Source organism: Pagrus pagrus, assembly GCF_965226575.1.
Source record: "Pagrus pagrus genome assembly, chromosome: 4".
In the NCBI taxonomy this organism is placed as follows: domain Eukaryota; kingdom Metazoa; phylum Chordata; class Actinopteri; order Spariformes; family Sparidae; genus Pagrus; species Pagrus pagrus.
In genome coordinates this window covers 31,277,669-31,300,447 of record NC_140188.1, presented here as the reverse complement: position 1 = coordinate 31,300,447, position 22,779 = coordinate 31,277,669, and the positions used below count along the sequence as shown (strand labels likewise).

The window sequence follows — 22,779 nt, the reverse complement described above, 5'->3', positions numbered from 1 at the left end:
ACTTATCAATGAATCAGATATGACACAGTTGTCCATCTTTTGTATTGTTGTACCAACCAGAGGAGTTATTTGACAGTTGGAACATCACTATTAATGTAGACATAACTTCCCTGCTGTTTTAAATGGACATGAAGATAAGATAATCCTTTATTAGTACCACAATGGGGACATTTTCAATATTACAGCAGCAAAGGGGATAGCAAAAATAGAGAGCATCAATTAAAACACTAGTAATAAAAAAGTTTTAAAAAAGCAGTAGAAACAATATAATCAAACACATACTGGCATATTTCCTTGCTGGGGGAATGGCTGATGTCATCGTTTAAAAACCATGATTATATTAAAGTGTTTTATTGTGTCCTCATTTCTGCCTCTTCATCTCTCTCTGACTGTTTCTCTGTCTTTTCCTCATTCTTATTCTAATAGTTGTGGCTGATGGGTTGCAGGCAGTCTAATCCATCAGGATGGTATTGACATTGTAGCTTCTATCGTCCTTACTGCAGCTGCGTGAAAGAGGCCTGCCTTCGTGTGATAAAGCTGAACTCACTTCTGAGACTCTGCGTGTGTGTGTGTGTGTGTGTGTGTGTGTGCTCTCACAGACCTCTTCAGCCTGTTTGCCAGTGATCTGGGCGGATATGCTGCAAGGGAAGATATAGAAGCAGTTCTGCAGGTCCTGGATGGAGAAGTCCCGACCTCCCTCAAGAAGTGCTTCAGTGAGGTCAGCAAACACCACACCCTGTCTTGTCACCACACTGATACATGTATGAACATTTGCAAGTCCAATGTGTCTGTTAACTCACTTTGTGCTAAGAAATAATAACACCAAGTGAGCTACACAATGATCACTTCCATATCTCCCACTCTCTCTCCCTGGCTCATTACACTGACTTTGTTTCCATCATTACAGAGGTGTTTGTCACATGCTGAAAACAGCTATTGTTAATGTTTTACACATGGATCCAAAGAGATAATACAATGTTTGGCATCACAGCAAGTTATTGTACTGGTTATTAGCATATGAAAGCACCTTTCAAATCACACTATACTACAGAAAGCTTTGGACAATACAAGTTAAGTCAAGTCAAAATCCACCCAGGGGTGCTCCCTCAGTTTTAGATAACATTAATATAATGAATGTTCCAATCAAGTTTTTTTGATTCAAATCCTTTTTGATTCGAGTCCATTTGAATGCTTATATTTACTTGAGTGGTGATTAGATATGTACTGTATCTTATTATTGAAAAAATGTTAATTCAGATGAATTACATTATAAAACATTATAAAAATGTGTCCCACTTTATTTTTTACAAGCTATCCTACCCTATTCAAGGTCCTGATTCAAACTGAAATGCTTTAAGGTCATATTGATAACATTTTTGTGTAGACAAATCATTAAAAAAACAAAACAAACATCTATAGTGCTTGTAGAAAAGTGCAGAATAAAAGTATCTCCTTATAGGGGCTCTATATCACAATTTATAGCCTTTAACATTTTATTGGCCATATGTGAGCAGATTGTAATGCAACGTGAAAAGTGAGACCTTCTCTTTCTCTCTCGGTTTCTATACAAGCCTGTGGACAGTTTAAGTTCTTTAATGCTGCTAGACTGTGGATTTATTTGTGAAGGACTTGGGTCAGATTTTCTGTGACAGTCCAAAGAGAATGTACATAGTCACATACTTTATGTACATTCTCGAGTGCCTTGTCTCAGTGCCTCTCTCCGCTCTGCTAAAAGAGAGCGACAGAAGCTAACAGTTTGGAAATGGAGTCGTTAACATAAACTAATGACCAGCGTCCACCACAAGACAGAAGTTTCACAGAGCTCCTTTAAAAACATGATTATGATTGTGAATTGATAATTAAAATACGTTTTTTGGGTCCAAAATTACGTTTTGTTTGTGTGTGTGTAAGATGGTTGGTTTCAACTTCTAACAAGGTTTGACAGCCAATAGTATAATGCTTTTGGAATCATGTGTTGTCTGTGTTTTCGTCAGCTTCAGCAGACTTGATAGTTGCCATTTTATAAGGGTAAAAAATAAAAAATGGCTGATTTCTACAGTATGCATACCATACTGCCGTAAATACTGATAGCAACGTTAACGACATTAGCTTTAGCTAGCATTAGCAATGTTTGCTACTACAGACTGCCAACCACTTGAGGGGCAGATGATTTGAACAACAGTGGTGTTGTGACGTGAATGCAATGGTGGGGGAGAAGAGTGCCACATTTAGTGGCTGAATGTGACTTGTAAGGGTTTAGTGCCATGTGCTTTTGACATACTAACTGTGTGTTGATGTGTTGTTGCAGGGTGATAAAGTGAACTATGAGCGCTTCAGGAACTGGCTGCTACAGAACAAGGAGGCCTTCACTTTGTCCAGATGGCTTCTGTCTGGAGGAGTGTGTGTCACGCTCACAGATGACAGTGACACGCCCACCTTCTACCAGACCCTCGCTGGCGTTACACACTGTAAGTCGCAAACCACTCTGAATCAATGTGTTAACATGTACTGTATGCCAACATAGGCAAACGTGTTTACTTGAGGGGTGTGATACCACAGACTGAACCCCAACTCGGGACCGTGGACGTTTGTGTTGTGGTTTTGCTCTTGATTTCAGAATCGTTAGACCCTATCAGTCATATTAATAACCTGCCAAGAAACATTTTAGATGATGGCTGAGTTGGTTTAGTCTCTTTTTTTAATGTTTTTATATTATACCATGAATTTCAGATAATGTCCAGTCACTAATATATGGCCAGCACACATGTATTATAATATATGTCTCACATGGTAAAATCAGCAGCTCATCCTGCACACCCACCTGAAATAATAATAATCTTTTAATTTATAACCTCCACTGGGGGGGTTTATGTTTTCGCCTGTGCCCGTTTGTTGGTTGGTTGGTCTGTTGGCAGGATTACACAAAAACGAATGAGCGGATTTCCATAAAATTTGGGTGAGTCTAAGCCCAGAATAGACCCCATTAACTTTTGTGGATCTAGATAAAGAGATGGATCCTGGATTTTTTTTCTAACGTTTTTTAACATTGTGAGAAAAGGTGTTTTGGTTTTTTTACATTTTCGTCAATTTCTCAGGGATACATGCATGGATCGAAATGAAGAAAAAAAAGTAGTAGTTGTCCTATCAGCTATGAGTATTTTAAAATTTAGAGTGAATTTAGAGTTTGATTGTGATATGGGACTAGGCTTGGTCAAATTAAAGGGGACTGTTGGGCCCTGGTGGAGGTATGCACTCTACTGGGTGCCATTATAGTTTATTATTTAATCATCCATCTATTAATTTTTTTCTCATAGGAAGCCTAATGGGGCTACATCTACTGTATCGTTTCTTTGTGCAATCACAGGTTTATAATAATTGTTTATAATGATGTTTAATTCAATCTTCCATTTTGATTTACTTTTCTACTGCACAAATTCCTTTGGTACAACATCCGAGTCATGTCATGCTCACCAATCTTCACCGAGCTGCACAAGTTGCTGTTCATATTTGCTTCCTCTTTGCCATTTTTTAGATCTGTGTAATGCTACTACCGATGAAACTCAGCAGATCTTTCCCATCAGAAGCCTCCCAGGAAACCAAGGGTATATGCCCTTGGTGCTGCTGCAAGGCTTTTAATGTGAAACATTAGTGCAGGAAATGTTGAGTTTCATTGACAGTAGCTTAACACCAATCAAAAAACTGCAATAGTGAATGAAACCAGTATTTCTGTTAAAAAGATGAACTGAGAACAGCAGAGTGGTGAGGATAACGTGACTGTAGTTTTACTTATAAATTTAGTTCTGTGGAGATAAACGTGTCTGAAATTATCAAGACAACCAGTGAACACGGAGGAAATGCTGAGTTTGCAGTAACAGCAAACTGAATGTTGGCCATAAATCCAGAGCTAGGGCCTTAAAATCCTGAGATTTGGCTTTATCAGGGAGCTGCAGACACACGGCAGTCAGAGTGTGCGCTTCTTCTGCCATGTCTTTGTAGTGTGAAGCAGATAGTTCCCCAGCTGCATCTTCCTCCCCCCTCTGCCTCCCTTGAAGAGTGCAGATGTCACAGGAAATACCACAAATGGCTCACAACAGTTGTTAAGGCTTGGATAAAGTCATTCCATTGCATCGCGCCCCCCCATCAGTGCCAGTGAGTGCCCTGGGAAATGACTGACAGGCTCAGCTTATCTCCCTGATTCACTCACTGTCCTCCTTTCACTCAATTTTCCTTTTTTCATTATTCCATCTCCCCTTCACCAAGGTGTCTCTCCTTCCACTGCCGCCTTTTATATCCATTTCCTCTCAGTCACACTCATTCCTGCACCGTGCAGACTGCACTAGTTAATGTGACTGTTTATGCAGTGATAAGTGATAGCTGTGATAGCCATATTTCTGTTATTCTAAGTAGTAATCACTAGGAGCGCTTCATTGTATTCAACTGCTCAACAAGGTAATTGACCTGGAGATCAATTGTTAATTTTTTTCAAGGTGGTTTGTTTGTTTGTTTTTTAATGACCTCAGAAAATCAGGTTGAAGCAAGTGAATCAAAATATATGTACAGTAAATTCCACACACTGGAAATGGTGAATTTCATGTCAGTCTAAAGTGGCTGAGCTCTTTCTTTCAAGGTGTTTCAAACATAAATTGCTGTTGACTGCAGTCTTATTAGTTCCATCCAAGGCAGAATATGACCATGACATTACTGTAGTGGGGAGACTATTGAAAGTAATGAAGTAAATATGGCACCTGTGGACCCAAGGTGAATTTCTTGGACCCTGCTGCACAATAGAGTTGTTCCGATTCCGATGCCAGTATCGGAAATGCCTCCGATACTGCCGAAAATGCCGGCATCGGTATCGGCGAGTACTGGAGTCCAGGCACCGATCCGATACCACGTTTATTAGCCTAGCTCCGTTAGCTCTGAGATTCTACCGGATACTGTCCGCTGCGTTACGGCTCCGGTACGGTTTGGCTCCGTCGTCCTCGTCCGGCAACCCCCACCAGCTGTGTTTTGAGTCCGCCACAGCGCAGCTCCGCCGATCAGCTGGAGTTACGAAACCGAGGAATTCCCGCGATGATTACATAATCACACACGACCGCAGTTATATGTATGTGTTATAAACACAACAACACGAAGTGTTCCCGACTGAAGGATTAGAAGAAGAGCGCGTATTTGTCTCTTATTTGAGGTTTTTGTGCTTGTATCAACACGAGTGTTTTATTTTGAAAATTAACCGGATGTCATGTTATTATTTCGTGTCTGACTTCCTGTCTGCTCTGTGCTGAATTCGGCTTTATACTATTCTTTTTAAAAATAAATGGCTTTCATTTGCTGTATTCATTCATGTTTTACAAAGGGTTGAACCTGAGCCAGGCCTCACCACAATGATAACCATATCACAGTCATGCAGGCGTAGTATGATATATATCATTTTTTATAACACACTGGTATCGGTACTCGTATCGGCCGATACCCACAGCATAAGTATCGGAATCGGTATCGGAAGGGAAAAAATGGTATCGGAACATCTCTACTGCACAACCTGTTTAAAGCTGTTTTATGGAAGTTATTGTACACTGATACTGAAAATGTACTGTAGGGCAGTAGGTTTTAAAAATGCTATTACACCATACACACCAAAGCTGGCATTGAATGTTTGGTCAGACTTGTAATCTTGTCTCATTGGTCACACTGTAACTGATTTAAATCATAGTTCTGGCTATTTTATCCAAAGTTCTTGTATAGCTGTTTGTGTAAGGACGACATTTAACATTTGAGAACTACAGTTTTTTCGTTCAATTAAAAAAAAAACGTTTTGTGGGAAAACATGTTTTGTTTTTTTTGCCTATAGAAACAGAGAAAATAGTAGTTGGAATCTACATTTATGTCTTACTGAGACTGAGGAATAATAGACACTTTATTGTCATTGTATAAAAGAACACAACAAAGCTGTGTTTGCAGCAATCACTTGTAGTATTGTGTTGTAGGAAATTCATTTCAGTATTGGTTATATTTAAAAACAGCACATGGACAATTAAAAACAGTGATGCAATTATTTTAAGTTGCAGGCCAAGTAAATTTAGCCAGGCTTTATTTTGCAAATTAAGGACAGAGGGTTGGAAAGAACCTGTCTTGTCAAGAGAACCTGGACAGTGCCTTTAATCTGCCTGCTCTCAGCTTATCCTCTTAACTTTGCGTCTCTGTATGTGTGTGCATGTGTATGTGCTGGAGAGAGAGAGTGACTGACACACTCCTGGTTCTTGACTTTCAGAACAAGAGGCTTGACTCATGGCAAAGCTTAGCAGAGTGAATCCTTTGCTATCTTGCTAGCCTCTGACGCTGTCACAATATAATGACAGTAGAAATCTGTGGGAATTTCAGTCCTTCGGACAGGATGAGATAGTTTCTGTGAGCAGTTATCACGGGGAGGTTTGCTGTGGTACATGCTGGCTGTGGCAGCACCTCTCTAAGGATGTTCCCTGGATAATGGTATGGTATCTCTGCTGCCACTCGGAGAGAGTTGCACCTTTAGGTGGGTATCAGGCCAGACGAGGCACCTGCCATAGACACTGATGAGAATCATTTGTAGCTGGTAGCGTTCTTTAATGTCAGATATCTTGTGATTCATGGTTTATTTCTGGTACAGCCATTGTTGGAATGGTTTATTTGAGGTAATGTTTGGTTTTGCAACTTTTTAAATAGAAAAAGCCAATTCATCTGATTAGTTTTGTCATTGGTTTTAAAAGAAATAAAATTAAATGTATGCGAGTAGGGCTACATATCATAACAAAATGTTTTTGGTAACAACGAAGACCGTACTGAAAGCTTTTCATCAAACATCTTGTCAAGATTGTCTTTTTGATCAGGTAGTTCTTCTTAATAAAACATTATTGCTAATTTTACACTGAATGTTTTTTATTAAGTTCTTAAACATCTGTTTGTGTTGAGACCACATTAGAGAACTTTCCATTTGGTATCGGCATTGTATCATATCCTACCGTACCGCACCGCACCGCACCGCTTCGTTTCGTTTCGTTTCGTTTCGTTTTGCTTCATACTACTACCACTATTTTAGCTGTTTGCTACAGAACTGTGGCTGAAGGATCAAACAGATTCTGATGTTTTGCACGTCTTTAGTATCTCAAAGGTGGCAGGAGAGAGAGTCTATAGGCTCATTTACCTCTACTGCATTGAAGATCCTTCAGCTTTTGGCAGAATAGACTGCCAAAGAGTCTTTTTAAAGTCTGCCATAATTACAAAGATATTGTTGATGTTACCTCGAGCACTTGCCTAATTTGTGTAAAAGCAGGGAGTGACCCTGAGATGGAAGGGAGATGTGCAGGAGGCGATCCATAATGAGTTTTATAGATTCAGACAGTAGCCCAGCTGTCATGAGGAATATTCAGCATGACGAATACAAGTTTTTATTTCCCTTTGCAATGATTAGTCTTGTATACCAAGACTAGTCAATGATGTATTCAAAAAGCTACCGTTCACTGATATTCAGAGCTTGATACATCTGCTTTGTGGCTTTAGCTTTTTGTTTAATTCAACAGTATGTGGGTGAGTGTGTGCTTCTTATATGATTATTGCATTGGAAGTGTTCTTCCCTGATTTTTGTTGAGTTAACAATGTCCAACTGAGCTTTGAGACAGAAAGGTAGTCATGAGCCTCTAGTGCTCGCTTCCTGCCTTAGTCCATAGTCCTCAATAATTTATCAGCTTCATATTATTTCCTCCATGCCATCTCCATATAGTCCCCTTCATGCTCTAAATCATTGATTTTGTACTCAGTGCTCCCTTTTAGTCTGTTTAAGATAAAACATCTGAGCCAGTAGCAGTAAAAACATGATTGAGTGCTTCCAGGTCAACCCAACTGTCCTGATGTTCACCTCTGGGCTACAGGGACTCAAAACCTGGATAAGAGAGCAACACCTGTCTCAGACAGTCCATTCTCCAGGGTGCTGCTTCACATGCAGTCGACCACAACCATCATCCTCCCCTCTGACTGGAAGCTGTGACCAATAACTGCTAAAAACTAGCTTTCAGGAAGGTTGTTTTAATAGCCCAACTGGGAAGCCATGGTCCACTTTCTTCCAGGAACTGACTGCCATTTGATTTGTGTGTGAGTGTTTTGACACCTGTCATATGTATTGGCTCCACGCCAATGGCTAGCTGGCTAGCTGCTGAATCCTATTACCTTAATCTGTGGATTAGCATGTTGAAAGGGGGAGGCTGGTTCATTGGCCCTGGCAGAGGTTCATATGCTATATTGGTCTGATCTGTATCACTTTGTTAATCAGTTGAGTCATATACAATTCCACCCAGTGACCATTACACCACTTTGGTTATCATGTTTACTCTGCTCCTCACTAGGTCACAACATGTACGTGCTCCAATTAACAGTTTGTTGTTGTATCCCTTAACTTGAGGGTTTCCACTTTGGCTACAACAGACCATTATTTGCTTGTTGATTATATATTTATCACTTTTTCAATTAACGCTGACCATCCTCAGACTGCTTGTTTTCCCAAACCCGCAGTCCAAACCTCAAAATAATCAGTTAATTATCACATACAACAAAAGAGAGTAAATCCTTACATTTGCAGAAGCTGAAAGCCGAGAATATTTGAAAAAAAGGACTGAAATGATACATTTGATAATATATTATAATGAATATAGAGCATCAATTCCAGACTCGAGTCTGTCAAGAGACCATTTTGGACATAAAATGACTATGAAAACATAGTGTAAAATTATTCAAATATAGTGCAAAAATTGATAATAAATGAAGTGATGCTGATGATAAGTGATGTAGCCTACTGGATGTTTTTGGGCTGTATGTCCCTCTATGTGCTGGGGTTTCTTATTCATGTGACGCTTTGAATGCAACACAGAGGCTATTTGTTCATTTTCAGGCAGCAGACATTAATTCAGCTTACAACTGAGTCACCTTGGAGTTGTGTTCATACCTACAAAACAGAACACCTGTAGAGTTGGATTGGGCTCGGTTACTACTGTCTCAACTCAATCGGGTTCGGACAAAATAATGTGGACACAGTTAAGTTTCCTGAAATTCTGGAAACTTTTATTGTGTTGGTTTTAATATTGACAGAGCCATGAGGCTAAACAAGCCTCAGGCTGACTGTACAGAGTAGATTGCTGACCAAGCTGTTGGTTATCAGGAATGACACCTTCCACCCCCTTCAAGCAGAGAACACGTTCACCTTAGTGCCCTGCTGAGCGCCACAGGAAGTCTCTTCTTCTAGCAGCTATCGTGTGATGAAGAGTGTGTCTCACTGTGGGGTGGTGTCACTGTTGTTCTCCGTACTCCCACTCTGCCATAACAGCTCTCCAGCCACCAGTCACCAGCACCAGTCTTTGATGAACACAGGCCCCGTTGCTCACACTGCTCTTAAGCCCTTTATTCATTATTCATTATACCTTGCAGTTGATACTTTTCTCCATTTATGCATTATACTTATACAGTGTTGCAGTTTTACAATATTACATTAAATATTATTCCTTGACATTATTAAATCGTACTACATACAGTACGAATGATAAATTCCTCTATAAGGGCTTCACAATCTGGACAACATACAACACTCTCTAAACTTAGACCTTCTGGTCCTGCCAAAAACAGGTGGGAAAAAGTTCAAATTAGTCCAATGACCAAAGAAATAAAGGGAAACTTGATAATCATTTAAGTAATTTTATAGTGATTATAAAATGTTGCTATTGTCTTTCTGTTTTATACCATTTCAACTGAATGTCTGGGTTTTGGACAAAAAAAAAAAAAAAAAAGGTCATTTTTCTACTTTAATCTGAAATTATATTTAATTACAGTTAGAGCTGCAACAATTAATCTTTACAATAACTGTTTTGATAATTGATTAATCTGTTGAGTAATAGGGTCTAAAAAAAAAAGTCTAAATTCTCTGATTCCAGTTTCTTAAATGCAAATATTTTCTGGTTTGTTTCCTCCCCGTGATAACGTTAATGAGGAGTGCAGCCTGTTGCCTGCAGCTCTTCATCTAACAGCTCCTTCTTGTTCCATTACTCCCACAGACTGAATCAAACAACTCCCTGACACATTTAAAATGGGTCCGCTGTCAGAAAATGCTGAAAATGGCCGATGAGGACAATGAACAATAGTGGTGCTAACTTAACACATCGCATTTCCTGCGACTAGCCTACTTCAAAATCAAAATCAACTTGTGTTTTGCCAGTTAAATGGTTTTAATGAGAAGCTGCAGCAGTAGGAAATTTTCGGTTTGCATTTGCGTCAGCTCTACAGATAGTGAACGTCTGGTGTACGGGGGATTACTATACTCATCATTAACTTTTTAGTCTGTGGGAAAACAACAACAACAGTGGCAACCCTAGCCTCTATCCAGATTTTTACCTTATTATTTAACACATAATATTCATTTATCACTTCACTTTGCAGCTTACTGTATATTAACTTTGAAAGTATATGTACTGCTACCAATCCCCTGGCTATGTTGATTTATTATACTGTATACATCCATACTGTTAACAATGCATTTGCTTGTGCTACCTGAACTCACCTCTGCTCTGACATTATGAGCCACACAATATAGTATGCTTACTGCTTGAACATCTAATCTTGTACCCAGTATATTGTTGGAAAGAATAAGAATAACAACTTTGTTTTCTTGTGTCGGTATGAACACCAGACAGAGTCAGTAGGCCACATTCACTTGCAGTACAGACCTGAAGCTATACAAAGCTTTAAGCTTACGTAATGACTCCAGTAGCTCTTCTGAACAACACTACAAAACTTGGGGACCTGATCCCTCTGATCCCTTCCTTTGTTCTCTGTTATGCAGTGGAGGAGTCAGACATTATAGATTTGGAGAAGCGCTACTGGCTGCTGAAAGCCCAGTCCAGAACCGGCCGCTTTGACTTGGAAACCTTTGTCCCTCTGGTCTCTCCTCCAATCCATGCCTCACTGAGTGAAGGTAGGGCAATATTTACCTTTTTTCATATGTCTCATGGGGGTGTCAAGTGCATAAATCTATGAATTAGATCATCATGGCCCTATGGAAAGTCTTTAGGCTTACCAGTCAATGCAGTCCTCTTGAATGACCTGCTCTTTGTATTAATATTGTCTGTGTCATTGTCGTTATCTTTTCCAGGCTTATTTCACGCCTTTGATGAGAATCGGGACAATCACATCGACTTTAAAGAGATATCTTGTGGACTGTCTGCCAGCTGCAGGGGGCCCATTGCTGAAAGGCAGAAATGTAAGCCATGCTGTGGTTCAAAATCATTACAGATAAATAATTCCCGGAGGCTTCAGAGAGTCATACTAAGCTGTTGCATCATTAGTTCCGCTTTGTAGCTGTTATCTGGATGTTAAATGTAAGTTTGAGGGTGTAAACTTTTGGACAGTGTTAATTAGTTCTGTTGGTCATTAGTGCACAGTCATTGTTGTCATGGAAACATTTCGGATGTCCTGCGAACAGACTTCAGAGCATGCTGTTGGGTTTCAAGGCAGTAGAAACCAGTATATTTGCATCAAAGACATATTTTCATCATAACACCTCTCTCTTTACTGCCAGTTTGCTTCAAAGTGTTCGATGTGGACCGTGATGGGGTTCTGTCTCGAGATGAACTCCATGAAATGGTGGTGGCCTTGCTGGAGGTGTGGAAAGACAATCGCACAGACACACTCCCAGTAAGTCCACAGAACATAGATGTAGGCATGGACTGTATGTGGCTCTACAGACCTGCAATAAACATCAAACTTCCATTCATTTAGTATGTTGTCTCACTGAAACCTCATGGTTGACATTGAAGGTCACATTCTCTTCTCCTTTTGTTGTTTGTTTTTGTTTTGTTTTTTTTATGTTTGAGCCCAGAAGCTATTTTTATATGTTTCAGACATGCTAGGCAATCTGAAAATAAAGCTTAGATTTTAGATTTTCAATTAGGATTTCTCCAGGACACTGCTGAACTGTGTTAGCGAAAGTTACTGTAATATGTCCGGATGTCAGCAAAAACAGACCTATCAACACGTTGTTTAACCTGTACATGAACAGAAATGAAAAAAAAAGAATATTCGGTGTTAAAGGGGCTTGAGTCTTGGAACTGTTTCTTGACAAACAACAGTTGATCCATGCAAACAGCACTTCTGTGTAGCATCTTTAGATGCAGATCAAGTCAATTCATATGGTCGGTGAGCAGATGTTTTTCCCGCCATATAGACTCAACGGTACCAAACCTGAAAACCTCACTGTGACAAGACTCTGAGGAGCACACAGACACTGCACCTGGCTCTGAAGAAATACTTCCAGCATATATCTCTCTGTTAAACCACAAATTGTCATTTTTACATGCATTTTATTTGATCTGGTTGAATAAATGAGATAGAATTAGAGCCCGGACCATACTCCATTTTTGGAGCCAATGCCGATACCAATATCAGGTGGCAAAAAATAAAGATATCAATATATCCGTCCATCTGCAAAATGTTTTTGCAGATAACCCCTTTAAACAGTTGTGACAAAGATATGCAACAGAGGCAAGATATTTTACAGTTTAACAATAAACTTTATTGTCAAAAATTACATTAGTGTACTGAAAGGGAAAATTAACAGGGAATGTTATAATTATAAATTACACCAAGCATCCTTTATTGCATTATCATCTCTTAAAAAAGTTTTCATGCCGGCGCATATCAGACAACATATACCCCGTGACCAATATATCTGTGATTGGCCAATTTCAGCCGAAAATATCAGCCAACCGATATATCGCTCGGGCTCTAGATGAAATGACATCTCTTGTGGTTTATTTGTTAGTAGGCATGTTTTCTGATCTTGGACATAGCTAGCCATTTTCGTTTTTCTTTTCTTAGTAGCTGTAGTCCTTATGCTAAGCTAGGCTAACAGTGTCCTGACTTCATGTACGCACACAGATATGAGATTGATATTGATTGTCTTAACTTATTTTTTTAATCAAACAGTATTTCCTCACATGGTCAACAATTAGTTTAAAGCCAATAAAGTTGGCTAGAGCTGATATCCAAATATATACTGTATATTTATAAAAAATGAACAGAGCAGGGATTTCACAGATATTAAAATTGAAAAGATTCTATAATGGCATGTATGGCATTGCAAACAGACAGATATTGATTAACATCCCAGAATCGCAATAATAACCCATTTCACATTTTTGCACTCATGTCTGTTGCAATCTTCTTCACAGCAGTAGCTGAAGATAAGGTGCTTGGTGTTTGCTACTTTAAGCTAATACATTTTCTTACGTTGCAGGAGCTGCAGAGTAGTGTGTCAGACATCGTAGAGGGCATTCTGAAGATGCATGACACAACCAAGGTGAGACAAACTCTTGGTGACAGAATCATTATTGATGTAGCTGTCAGGAAGTTAATCCTTTGACTTCTATCCTGCAATATAATTTGATTGTATAACCTTGATCAAGTGAAAGTCATCAACACTTTACACTCAACTCCAGCTTCAACCTTTCACATTCATATTGTTCGACATATTGTCAGTACACCCACAGCAGCCTCCTTGTCTTACCTCGAAGATATTTATACGCACAATAACCAGGATGAATGGATTTTCTTCCATCCTTTATAAGGTCTCAACACAGTGTATATTTCGAGAATAGTAAATCTGAGTATGGTGACCTTTGTGTTTTTTGTCTCCTTTCCAGCTGGGTCACCTGACCCTGGAGGACTACCAGATCTGGAGTGTGAAGAGCGCTTTGGCCAATGAGTTCTTAAACCTGCTTTTCCAGGTCAGATTAGCCATACTACATACTGTAGTTGTAAAACTTGCATTGATTGTTAAAGGTTTTTTTTTATTCAAAATAATTTTCTATGCGTTTTATAATCTATGTGTGTTTGTCTTGGTCCAGGTCTGCCACATAGTCCTAGGACTCAGGCCCGGTACTCCTGAGGAGGAGGGACAAATCATCAGGCATGTACCTGTCCACTTTATGTGTCATGTCATTGTGTACAACTTTGAATATGTTGTTGGACCTAACAAATGTTTTCATTTGATTTGTGTTTTTTTTTTTCTGTGCGTGTGTGTGTGTTTGTAGGGGTTGGTTAGAGAGGGAGAGCAGACATGGGCTGCAGCAGGGTCAGAACTGGTTCCTCATCTCCATGCTGTGGTGGCAGCAGTGGAAGGACTACGTTAAATATGTAAGTCAAGAAAAAAAATTCAAAATTTGTACAATACAGAATAGATGTTGCTTAATAAAGATGTGATTTATAGCAGTGTTGAGCTTTCAAAACACCCAGAGAGGAAGGAAAGTTCAGCCTGACTGCATCTTGAAGATCAGTTCACATTAGGGGCTACTGTAGAGACAATTGTGACACTTAACATATCTTTCCTTATTATACCATCACAAACCCTGCATGGCCCCTTTTACCTCTGTTCTGAAAAACTGAAATTGCTTATGAACCAGCTGATTGACTTTTGTATTTTTAGTTCACCAGGTACAACAACAGTATGTTGTATGGGTTCAAGAACAGTGTTCATTTCATTAACGAAAACCAGGACAAAAAATGTTCATCAAAGACTTTTTTTCAGAACTAAAACGAGAGGATGAGCTAAAACGTTATTTATATTTCAGCTAGAAGGAACACACAATACAGTAAAGTGAGACTGAAGAGACAGTGACTTCAGCCGTAACTAGTGCCACAGTGATCAGCTAACTGTAAGTCCTAATGTTAACTAAGCATACGTATCTGCTAAGCTGCTGTAAGTGTCGTTTTAGCTAACCTTCTGTCCGTTTTGCAGTTAGAAATCCTCTCCTTCCTTTCCACATGAATGCGCAGCAATAATTGCCTGACATAAAAGCAAACAGGAGGATCCTGCTCCTTGAGCCTTGACAAGCAGACAGGGCCGCATCTTTATGGAAATTTCTCTAACATTGATTGGATAAAGTAAGCAGGGAAACCAGAAAATGTCTTTTGTCTTTTACTGCATGAATGCATACTTTCTAAGCCGATCAGTTTTTGAGACCTGGTCTGTCACTGCATCTAGCACAAAAGTCACATTGGGACCGTGACAGTTATGAAAGCCAACACCACATTAACCTCAGGTATCACTTTGAACGATGACAGGGCAGTCCCTGCTGTTATCTTCCTGTCCAGGAGCATAAGGGCATCGTGGTGGAGCAGCCGTCCATCCTGAGCTCATTACGAGCTCCGATGGCCACAGCCACTATAGAGCCAATCCCACCAGACAGACTGGGAGGACTTGGAACCTTCAGCCCAGTCAGCCCCACTGAGGAGAGGTCACCTGATGCTGTGTCGAGCGCCTCGGAGGCTACAGAGACCGGTCAGTCAACACAAATCACAAAACAGTAGACAGCATTTAAAATCACACCTCAGAGCTGCACATTGATGAGTATGACATGACTGACAGAATTAGTGCTGTTAAAATGTAGATAATGCTGAATATACAATGTAAGCCATTATTGTAGAGATACACCTCATCCTCCTCAATACCTGCCTTTAATTGCAGCTGGCCATTATTTGAGTCCTGTTTTTTCTTGGAGAATTTAGGGTGTAGTGTTAACCTGGCCTTTATCAATGACTGGGTTCTATTTGTTCATGCCAGCAATTTTAGGACTCTGCCTTTAGTTGAACAGCAGTTAGCGTTTTAGAATTTACAGTAGGATAATGTTGTCATGCTGTATGTCAGAGCTCTTTAATCTTTCAACCATCAGGAGGGGCAACCCATCAACCAAGTTGCTCTGAGGGTGCACAGTTTATTCTAGCTGCATTGATAGAATTGTTGACTGTGGACCATCATTCAGTTGTACATTAGTAAAATGTTGCATCAAGTGGGTTTGTATTTAGTTTTTTATTTTGAATAAGCAATAATATTTTGTTAGGGTTAAGTAAGCGATTCAGCATTTATGCTGGCATCTTTACGATGTCCAGACTCTTGGAAAACACCTGAGTTTACTAGAATACAGCATCCCAACTTTAAGTTTAGATTTAAACACTTTTCAATCCTGTTTGTGTCTCTGTATTTTTTCCTCCCTGTGTGTGTGTGACCTGGTTGCTCCCTCTCTTTCCATCCCTCCCTTTCCCTTCTGTCCCAGCAGCCCTGAGCCCCCAGGTAGCTCCCTCCGCTACAGAGAGCTGTTTTGCCCGTCAGCACAACGTATCAGACAACAACAATCAGTGTTTTTCTGGAGCCAACGGACACCTCCCCTCCCAGCTGGCAGCACAAAGACCTGGAGCCATCGACAACCAGTCTCTGGTCAACACCGACCCCATGAAGGCAAGGACATGTGTGGTTGTGTGTGTGTGAGACTAATGCTCAGTTAATTTGTTTACTAGCAAAACAAAGTCAGTTGAATATCATGTAGTTTTTGTGCAAGTACAGTAAGAAGCAGACTGTCCATCATATTAACATATTATTTGGTATGATGATTATAAAACATTTAGAAGAAACCCCAGACTAATTTTGATCATAGTCACATGAAGGTCCATTGAGCCAGTTTACACTGCAGTGTGGTCGAAGATGTAATTGTTATTGGACACAGGTCAAGTGCAAACATGAGTTGTAAATCATCTTATAATATAAGAACTGAAGGTAATGCAGTCCCGTAATTAAATGGCCTCAAAATTAGGGAGTTCAAAATAAATTACTATCTGCTTTGTTCCTCAGACTGAGACGAGGAAATTGAGCTTGAGCCTGGCTGTGGCTCAGCCTAGTTTGGGTCTTGCCTTACGTCCTTTGTCACACACAGTGTTATGCGTTCTCATCGGCCCACTTCGTACTGTCTTGCCTCTTTTTGGATAACAAATTTTAACCCCAAGATTAACCTACAGGAGACCTCACGCCTAATTGTAACTTCAAGCAGTGTTGACATTTTTATTCCTTGTATGTATTCTATATATAAGTCAGTTTTGGGGGCTCTGTCCCTCTCTGTACTATGTCAACTGAATTCTGAAGACAAACTTCTCCCATTACTGCCCAAACAATCTTACAAGGCGTCCATGAACGAAGATTGTTTGAAAATTATTTGAACAGTTAAACTGTTTAAACAGAAATAGCATTTTGGCATTAGAATTTTTTTTGATTATGACTTTTTATCACCAAATACATGGTGTATTAAAGAGAGTGGGTGTGATAAGCTGTAGCCTCAGCCTACACCTTTTCAGTCTGTGAAAAATAATTTCTTTGTGTTGCATTTGGAGCACTTGGTGTACCTGTTTGCCGACCAAAAGATTTTTCGGTTTCAATTCCAGTCTTGTCAACCTGGTGGTTACATGAGAAAAGCCACATCCCACAGTCAGGAGGTGATCACGTAGCGTGGATCATACACCATGTTCACAGCTTTGCTTCGGCTAATGTTTGACATTTGAGACTAGTCAAGCTACTCCGTGTGAGAAAAGACTCCAGTATCAGTACGTTCCCTCTGGATTTGCTTTCTGAACTGAGCTCGTCTGTTCAAGGGAATCAAAAAGCTGTTCTACAAAGCCGTGCATTTAAAAGACAGATGTGATCCAGACCCTGGAAAATAACAAATGCAAATTTCACAGCATGTTTATCTTTACAGAATTTACGATCGTTCACACATAAAAAAAAGACAACAGAGTGTTGGAAGAATATTTTTGCCTTCTTTTTCTTTGGTTCAACAGAAGAAATGATCTGAGATTCCTAATTAGGAAGCACTCCTCCTCTACTGGCAAAGGCTCTCAGGGACCAGATGGTGCTTCCTTTTTCCTTTGTCTTATCTCTACAATTTGTTGTAATGATAGCAGGCTGCCAGCCTGTGCATAGCATTAGGATACTGTCCCTGTCTATTATCTGTAATTCAAGTAGGCAGATAGTGTCTTTTGTGCACGTTTTTAAATGCTGATGTCTGTGCTGTGCCCCTGCAGGCCCCAACGTTAACTATGGAGGGTGGCAGGCTGAAGCGCTCCTTGCAGCTGGCGCCTGGTAGAGACTTTGAGATGGTGCCAGAGCCGGTGTGGCGGGCGCTCTACCACTGGTACGGTGCCAACCTCAGCCTGCCGCGACCGGTGAGTGAAGACAGAACACCCACTCAACAGCTAATGAACCTCACTATCACTGTGAGGCAGGACCGAGCATTATTAACATAACAGTATACTCTGAAGAGCAGAGCTGTAGTTTTGAGACTTTAACAAACCGGTCAATTTTGGTTTACTGGAACATTTAAACATTTGTTTTTAACAAAATCAAACAGGCCAAGAGTGTGACCAGGCAATCAGACAGGTTTAACACATGCCAGCATTTTATCAAGCTTATCTATAAGACTCAATTTGGAACTAAAACCGAAAGTGAGAGCAGCTGAAATATCAGTAATAACTAACAACTTCAGTAAGTACAGCAGGTCCGAATTGAACCTGGAAGTTATTATGACCAAGAGGAATGATGAGTTAAACTATGAAATTAAGACTTAAAATGTAATGGCCTGACCATGGACTGTATAAAACACAGACAGAGCTCTCAGTCCAGCTCCAACTAAACTCTGGTGCACGATCAGCACACAGATTGTGGATTCTGTCAAGGAAGGGATCTTTTAAGCATTACAGTTATGGAACACCAACTTGTAGTCATTTTAATACATGCACCATAACTAAGCTGTAACTAAAAGATAACAGTTTTGTGTTTGGTCTAGACCAAGTGAACTGAACTACAGGAGTGAGTGCAACCGAAAAGACAAACCCGGGTCACAGTTGTCCAGACTGATCAGTTCACAGTGGTTCCCTTCCCGAAAAGCATAAAAGTCAACTTGCAAAAACTTTCCATTCCACTCCTGCAGGTTATCCTGGAGAGCAAGACGGGCCAAGCAGAGCTGGAGCTCTTTCCCCGCTACCTCCTCTTCCTCCGCCAGCAGCCGGCCACACGCTCCCCCCAGTCCAACATCTGGGTCAATATGGGTATGACCAGCCTGCGAATGTTCCCACCGTATTTACCCCCACCAAGAGGTAATGTAAGCCTGCAGCAAGACCAGAGCAAGCCGTCGACAAACGCTTCACTGAGCTACCCCGCAATCCCCCCTTTTAATCCCCCTGGAGTGGACTGCTCCGGCCCTGGCAGCGCTCTGGTTTGGGAAGTGGAATCATTTAAACCTTTTCTACCTGCACAGACATCGTCATTCGAGTAACTTTAACATCTCTTGTTCTAGTGCTCTACACTTACCGGCAATATTAGTGTGCTGGATCATACTGAACACAGTGCTGAAGGGTACACAGTTCTAGTCTAGTCAAAGTTGAACAATTGCTTTAAAAATCCACCAATTTTGGATCAAAAAGCTGTTTTAAATTAAGTTGGCTAGAGCTTTTATTTCATGGTATCATCACCATTCAAGAAAATCTAAGGGTTAGATCAGACTGTGTTTCAGAAGATGGCCAATATTAAAGGACTGTGATTGGGATTAGAACCCAATCGGGACATCCATAATAAAAAGAAGAGAAAGATTTATAAAACACCATCCAATGCATTTCTCTAGTCTGTTACAGTCGGTCAGTGTTTAGTAAAGATGGAGACCAATATAAAGTATGCTTTGTTTCATCCGTTTTTCAAGAGAGTGCAACTCACGGCAACTTGAGAAAACAAAAATGAAGAAAGCATTTTCACTCCTTTGACAACATAAACATTTCGAAGAAAACAATTAATTAAAACACAAGGAAGTGAAGAAACATGAACTCAACACATTTTGCCAACACCTACTCAGCATATAGAAAATGCTGAATGTACAGAAAATCAGAAAGGCTGGAGGTTGTACAGAATATAACACAAGTTACATCACAATAGAATTTTCAGGGGATGCTTAACATTATGAACAGTAAAATTCTTGCTCGGTTTACAGTCGATATCTACACTTACTTTGGACAACAAATACAATCATATCTGCTGCAGCATTTTTGCTCATGTTTTCTTTATGCTTCATATTTGTTTTTCTTGGCCTTCAACCTTTATGCTTTCCCCAGAACCTGTGGTGATGGTCATTACAGCCTGTTTGTGTCCAGTCAAGCGTCAGAGACATTTGGAAATCTTGTGGTTAATGATGGAAGATTCTCAGTTAATCCAATCCCTGGCTGTACAGTAACATTACCTGCTGTTTTAGTATTCAGTGCCAACTATTCACTGAATCACATGCAGCACTTATAGCAGCAGAATGCAGACGGATACAACACTTGCAGTATTACAGAACAGTTGATCAATTTAGTGAGTGTGGACAGCCAGCACACTTGAATAGTGGGTATGAATGAGGTTTCCTTTCCTGTCACTTAGTTTGATTTGGGTTGACAACTGTAAGCTGTTGCAAATGAACTCATTTCATTTCAGTCACTTCCACTTTAGTAATTCAGATCTATTGTTCTCACAATAGAAAACCCTATATATAGACCCACTCACTCAAACAATAGTTGAAGCTGCATTGCACTTAAGTGTATATTTTCCCTTTGCATTATGTCTAAATGGATATAATGGACAAGCTGAAAATGCTTCATGCAGAGAGAAAGCAGATGCCGAAGCATAAAGTGAAGATGAACACAGTTGCTTCAGTATAATCAGGTTTGGGTTGAGAGCACTGGACCAAATCAAGTCAACATATCAGTTTTCAGGCTTGAGTCCCCAGTGGAGCTGTGGCTTTCCATCATGACTCATACTCTGTCTGAGCAGCGGACCCTCTTTCAGGCATGTGGCCAGATATCTAAAATGGATCTAAGTATGCATCATATTACACATAATATGGCAATAGTAGAGCACTGGAACAAGTGTAGAGGATGGATCATTTTGTGGTCTAACTGAATACCAAAGCTGTGTACATAGAAAAGACTTATAACATTATAAAATCAGATATTAAATCACTAGTTTTATTAAGATTTTTGAAATCAATATCAGTTCAGTGAAGCTTTTGAATTTATTTAACAGAACTAATATTGATTGGTTTGTATTTGATTAATCCAATCTGAGTCCACTAAATCCACTAAGTTGATTGACCAATCAAGTCTGTGCTGATTGATAAAAAAGCCCTTTCTTGCTGCTTCCTTACAACTAATCCTCAGTCAACAGAATGCTGTGGTTGGTATTGATCAGTTGATTGCATCTGTGAGTGTGAAGAAACCAAAAGGAGAATTTCAGTTGAATTTCAAAGCACAGAAGGACTTTTTAATCACAGTTAAAGTCCTTTCAACTGAGGAAAAAGTCAAAGGAACAAATATAAAATTTGAAATAAGAAAGTGTGTTTGGTTCAGTTGGTAAAGGTTCATGTTGTCTCTGTGTGCTTCAGCAGGTAACGTGCCATCCCCCAACGCTCCTCTGAAGAGGGTGTTGGCCTACACAGGCTGCTTCAGCCGTATGGGCACCATCAAGGACATCCACCTCTACCTGTCCCAGAGACTCCGCATCAAGGAGGAGGACATGAGACTCTGGCTCTACAACAGTGAGGTGGGTTGCAAAGCTGTCACAGGAGCCCCCTTTGCTTTTATGTATTTGACCTTTTAATAAATATCAGATATTTGTCTGCCAGCATATGACACAATACTTCCTGGCAGGAGATTGCCTGGGGGCATATTGTGTGGCAATGATTTGGTTTTAATCTTGGTTTTTTAATCTTGATGTCATATTTTGAAAATTGTCCCAGTGTCAAAATCTGGTTCTAAGACATTTATTGTTTTAGTTTTGAGCTTACATGATGTGGTTCTACATTGATCTTTTGCTTAAATGACCACACAGCAAACCAGGGGCCAGCACAGGAAAAGCATTCACAGTCCATACAACATGTGGGAGGAATGGGGGTTCAACAGGGCCCAGCAGTAAATTTTTCACTTAGGCCCCCACAGCAGGCTAATATGACACATCTCATGACACTTTTAAGATAAAGTGATGCAGGAGAAAAGAATTATAGAGTAATAATGTAATAGTCTCGATAAATCAGAACTTATAAAGCAGTTTTATCATGTTTCCTCCTCTCTCTGTCCTGCAGAACTACCTCACGCTCCTAGACGATGAAGATCACACATTGGAAAGCCTGAAGATTCAGGATGAGCAGCAGCTAGTTATTGAAGGTATAAAGCACCTTTATTTTCAATGACATTTTGCTTTAGAATTAACAAAACTCTTCGGACTCATAATAGTGCTATAACCAATGCATAATATAATCATATTTATATATATATATACATGTATAACAGGTCATTCTGAATGACAGTGGGAGCAAAATGGTTTGATCACAAAAATCTCTTCCTCTTCCTCCACAGTCAGAAACAAAGACATGAGCTGGCCCGAGGAAATGTCTTTCATTGCCAACAGTAGTAAGATGGACAGACACAAAGGTAAGCTGGGAGACACTGGATGAGCTTACTGGGTGTTTGTACACAGACAGACATCTTGAAAACATGCTCTGATTGGTGGATATTAACTACACCTACTTTAAAATGAACTCCTGTTTGTCCCCTTTTCACTTTTTATATCATTCTCAGATATTTAACAGCCGGATTACAGCCAGTGTTTGCAACTGAATTCAAAATGTCCTATTTCAAATTTGATGCAGGGAGCAATCACCTAGTGATACACTGGGGTTAAAATGTTAATGGTACAAAGCAATGATCATTTGCAGACAGTAAACAGTAAACACCTCAATCAGAAGAGACTGATCCGATCCGTATCAATCTCAATGTATTTTCAGTTAGATTGAGTGGGATGGTGTAAACCTCTGACAATCTGTTCAATAGGAAAATATTAGCGGTCTTTAACAAGTCTTTGAAAGGATGAAT

At 39.9% G+C, this 22,779-nt stretch overlaps 1 protein-coding gene across 9 annotated transcripts in view; it reads left to right on the top strand.

The window, feature by feature from the left end:
* The window catches only part of usp32 (ubiquitin specific peptidase 32), a 75,924-nt gene that overhangs the window by 36,395 nt on the left and 16,750 nt on the right, over positions 1 to 22,779 (top strand). The window contains exons 4-19 of one of the 9 annotated variants that reach the window (XM_084350163.1): positions 600 to 718; positions 2,309 to 2,468; positions 10,856 to 10,987; positions 11,165 to 11,272; positions 11,591 to 11,706; positions 13,307 to 13,369; positions 13,713 to 13,796; positions 13,917 to 13,978; positions 14,103 to 14,205; positions 15,163 to 15,349; positions 16,122 to 16,303; positions 17,914 to 18,054; positions 18,819 to 18,984; positions 21,297 to 21,451; positions 21,990 to 22,071; positions 22,264 to 22,338. In XM_084350163.1, coding sequence (XP_084206289.1) covers positions 600 to 718; positions 2,309 to 2,468; positions 10,856 to 10,987; positions 11,165 to 11,272; positions 11,591 to 11,706; positions 13,307 to 13,369; positions 13,713 to 13,796; positions 13,917 to 13,978; positions 14,103 to 14,205; positions 15,163 to 15,349; positions 16,122 to 16,303; positions 17,914 to 18,054; positions 18,819 to 18,984; positions 21,297 to 21,451; positions 21,990 to 22,071; positions 22,264 to 22,338 — 1,935 coding nt within the window. Of the gene's footprint in view, positions 1 to 599; positions 719 to 2,308; positions 2,469 to 10,855; positions 10,988 to 11,164; positions 11,273 to 11,590; positions 11,707 to 13,306; positions 13,370 to 13,712; positions 13,797 to 13,916; positions 13,979 to 14,102; positions 14,206 to 15,132; positions 15,350 to 16,121; positions 16,304 to 17,913; positions 18,055 to 18,818; positions 18,985 to 21,293; positions 21,452 to 21,989; positions 22,072 to 22,263; positions 22,339 to 22,779 lie in introns of all 9 variants that reach the window. The other 8 variants (XM_084350161.1, XM_084350159.1, XM_084350166.1 and 5 more) reach the window with 8 other exon arrangements.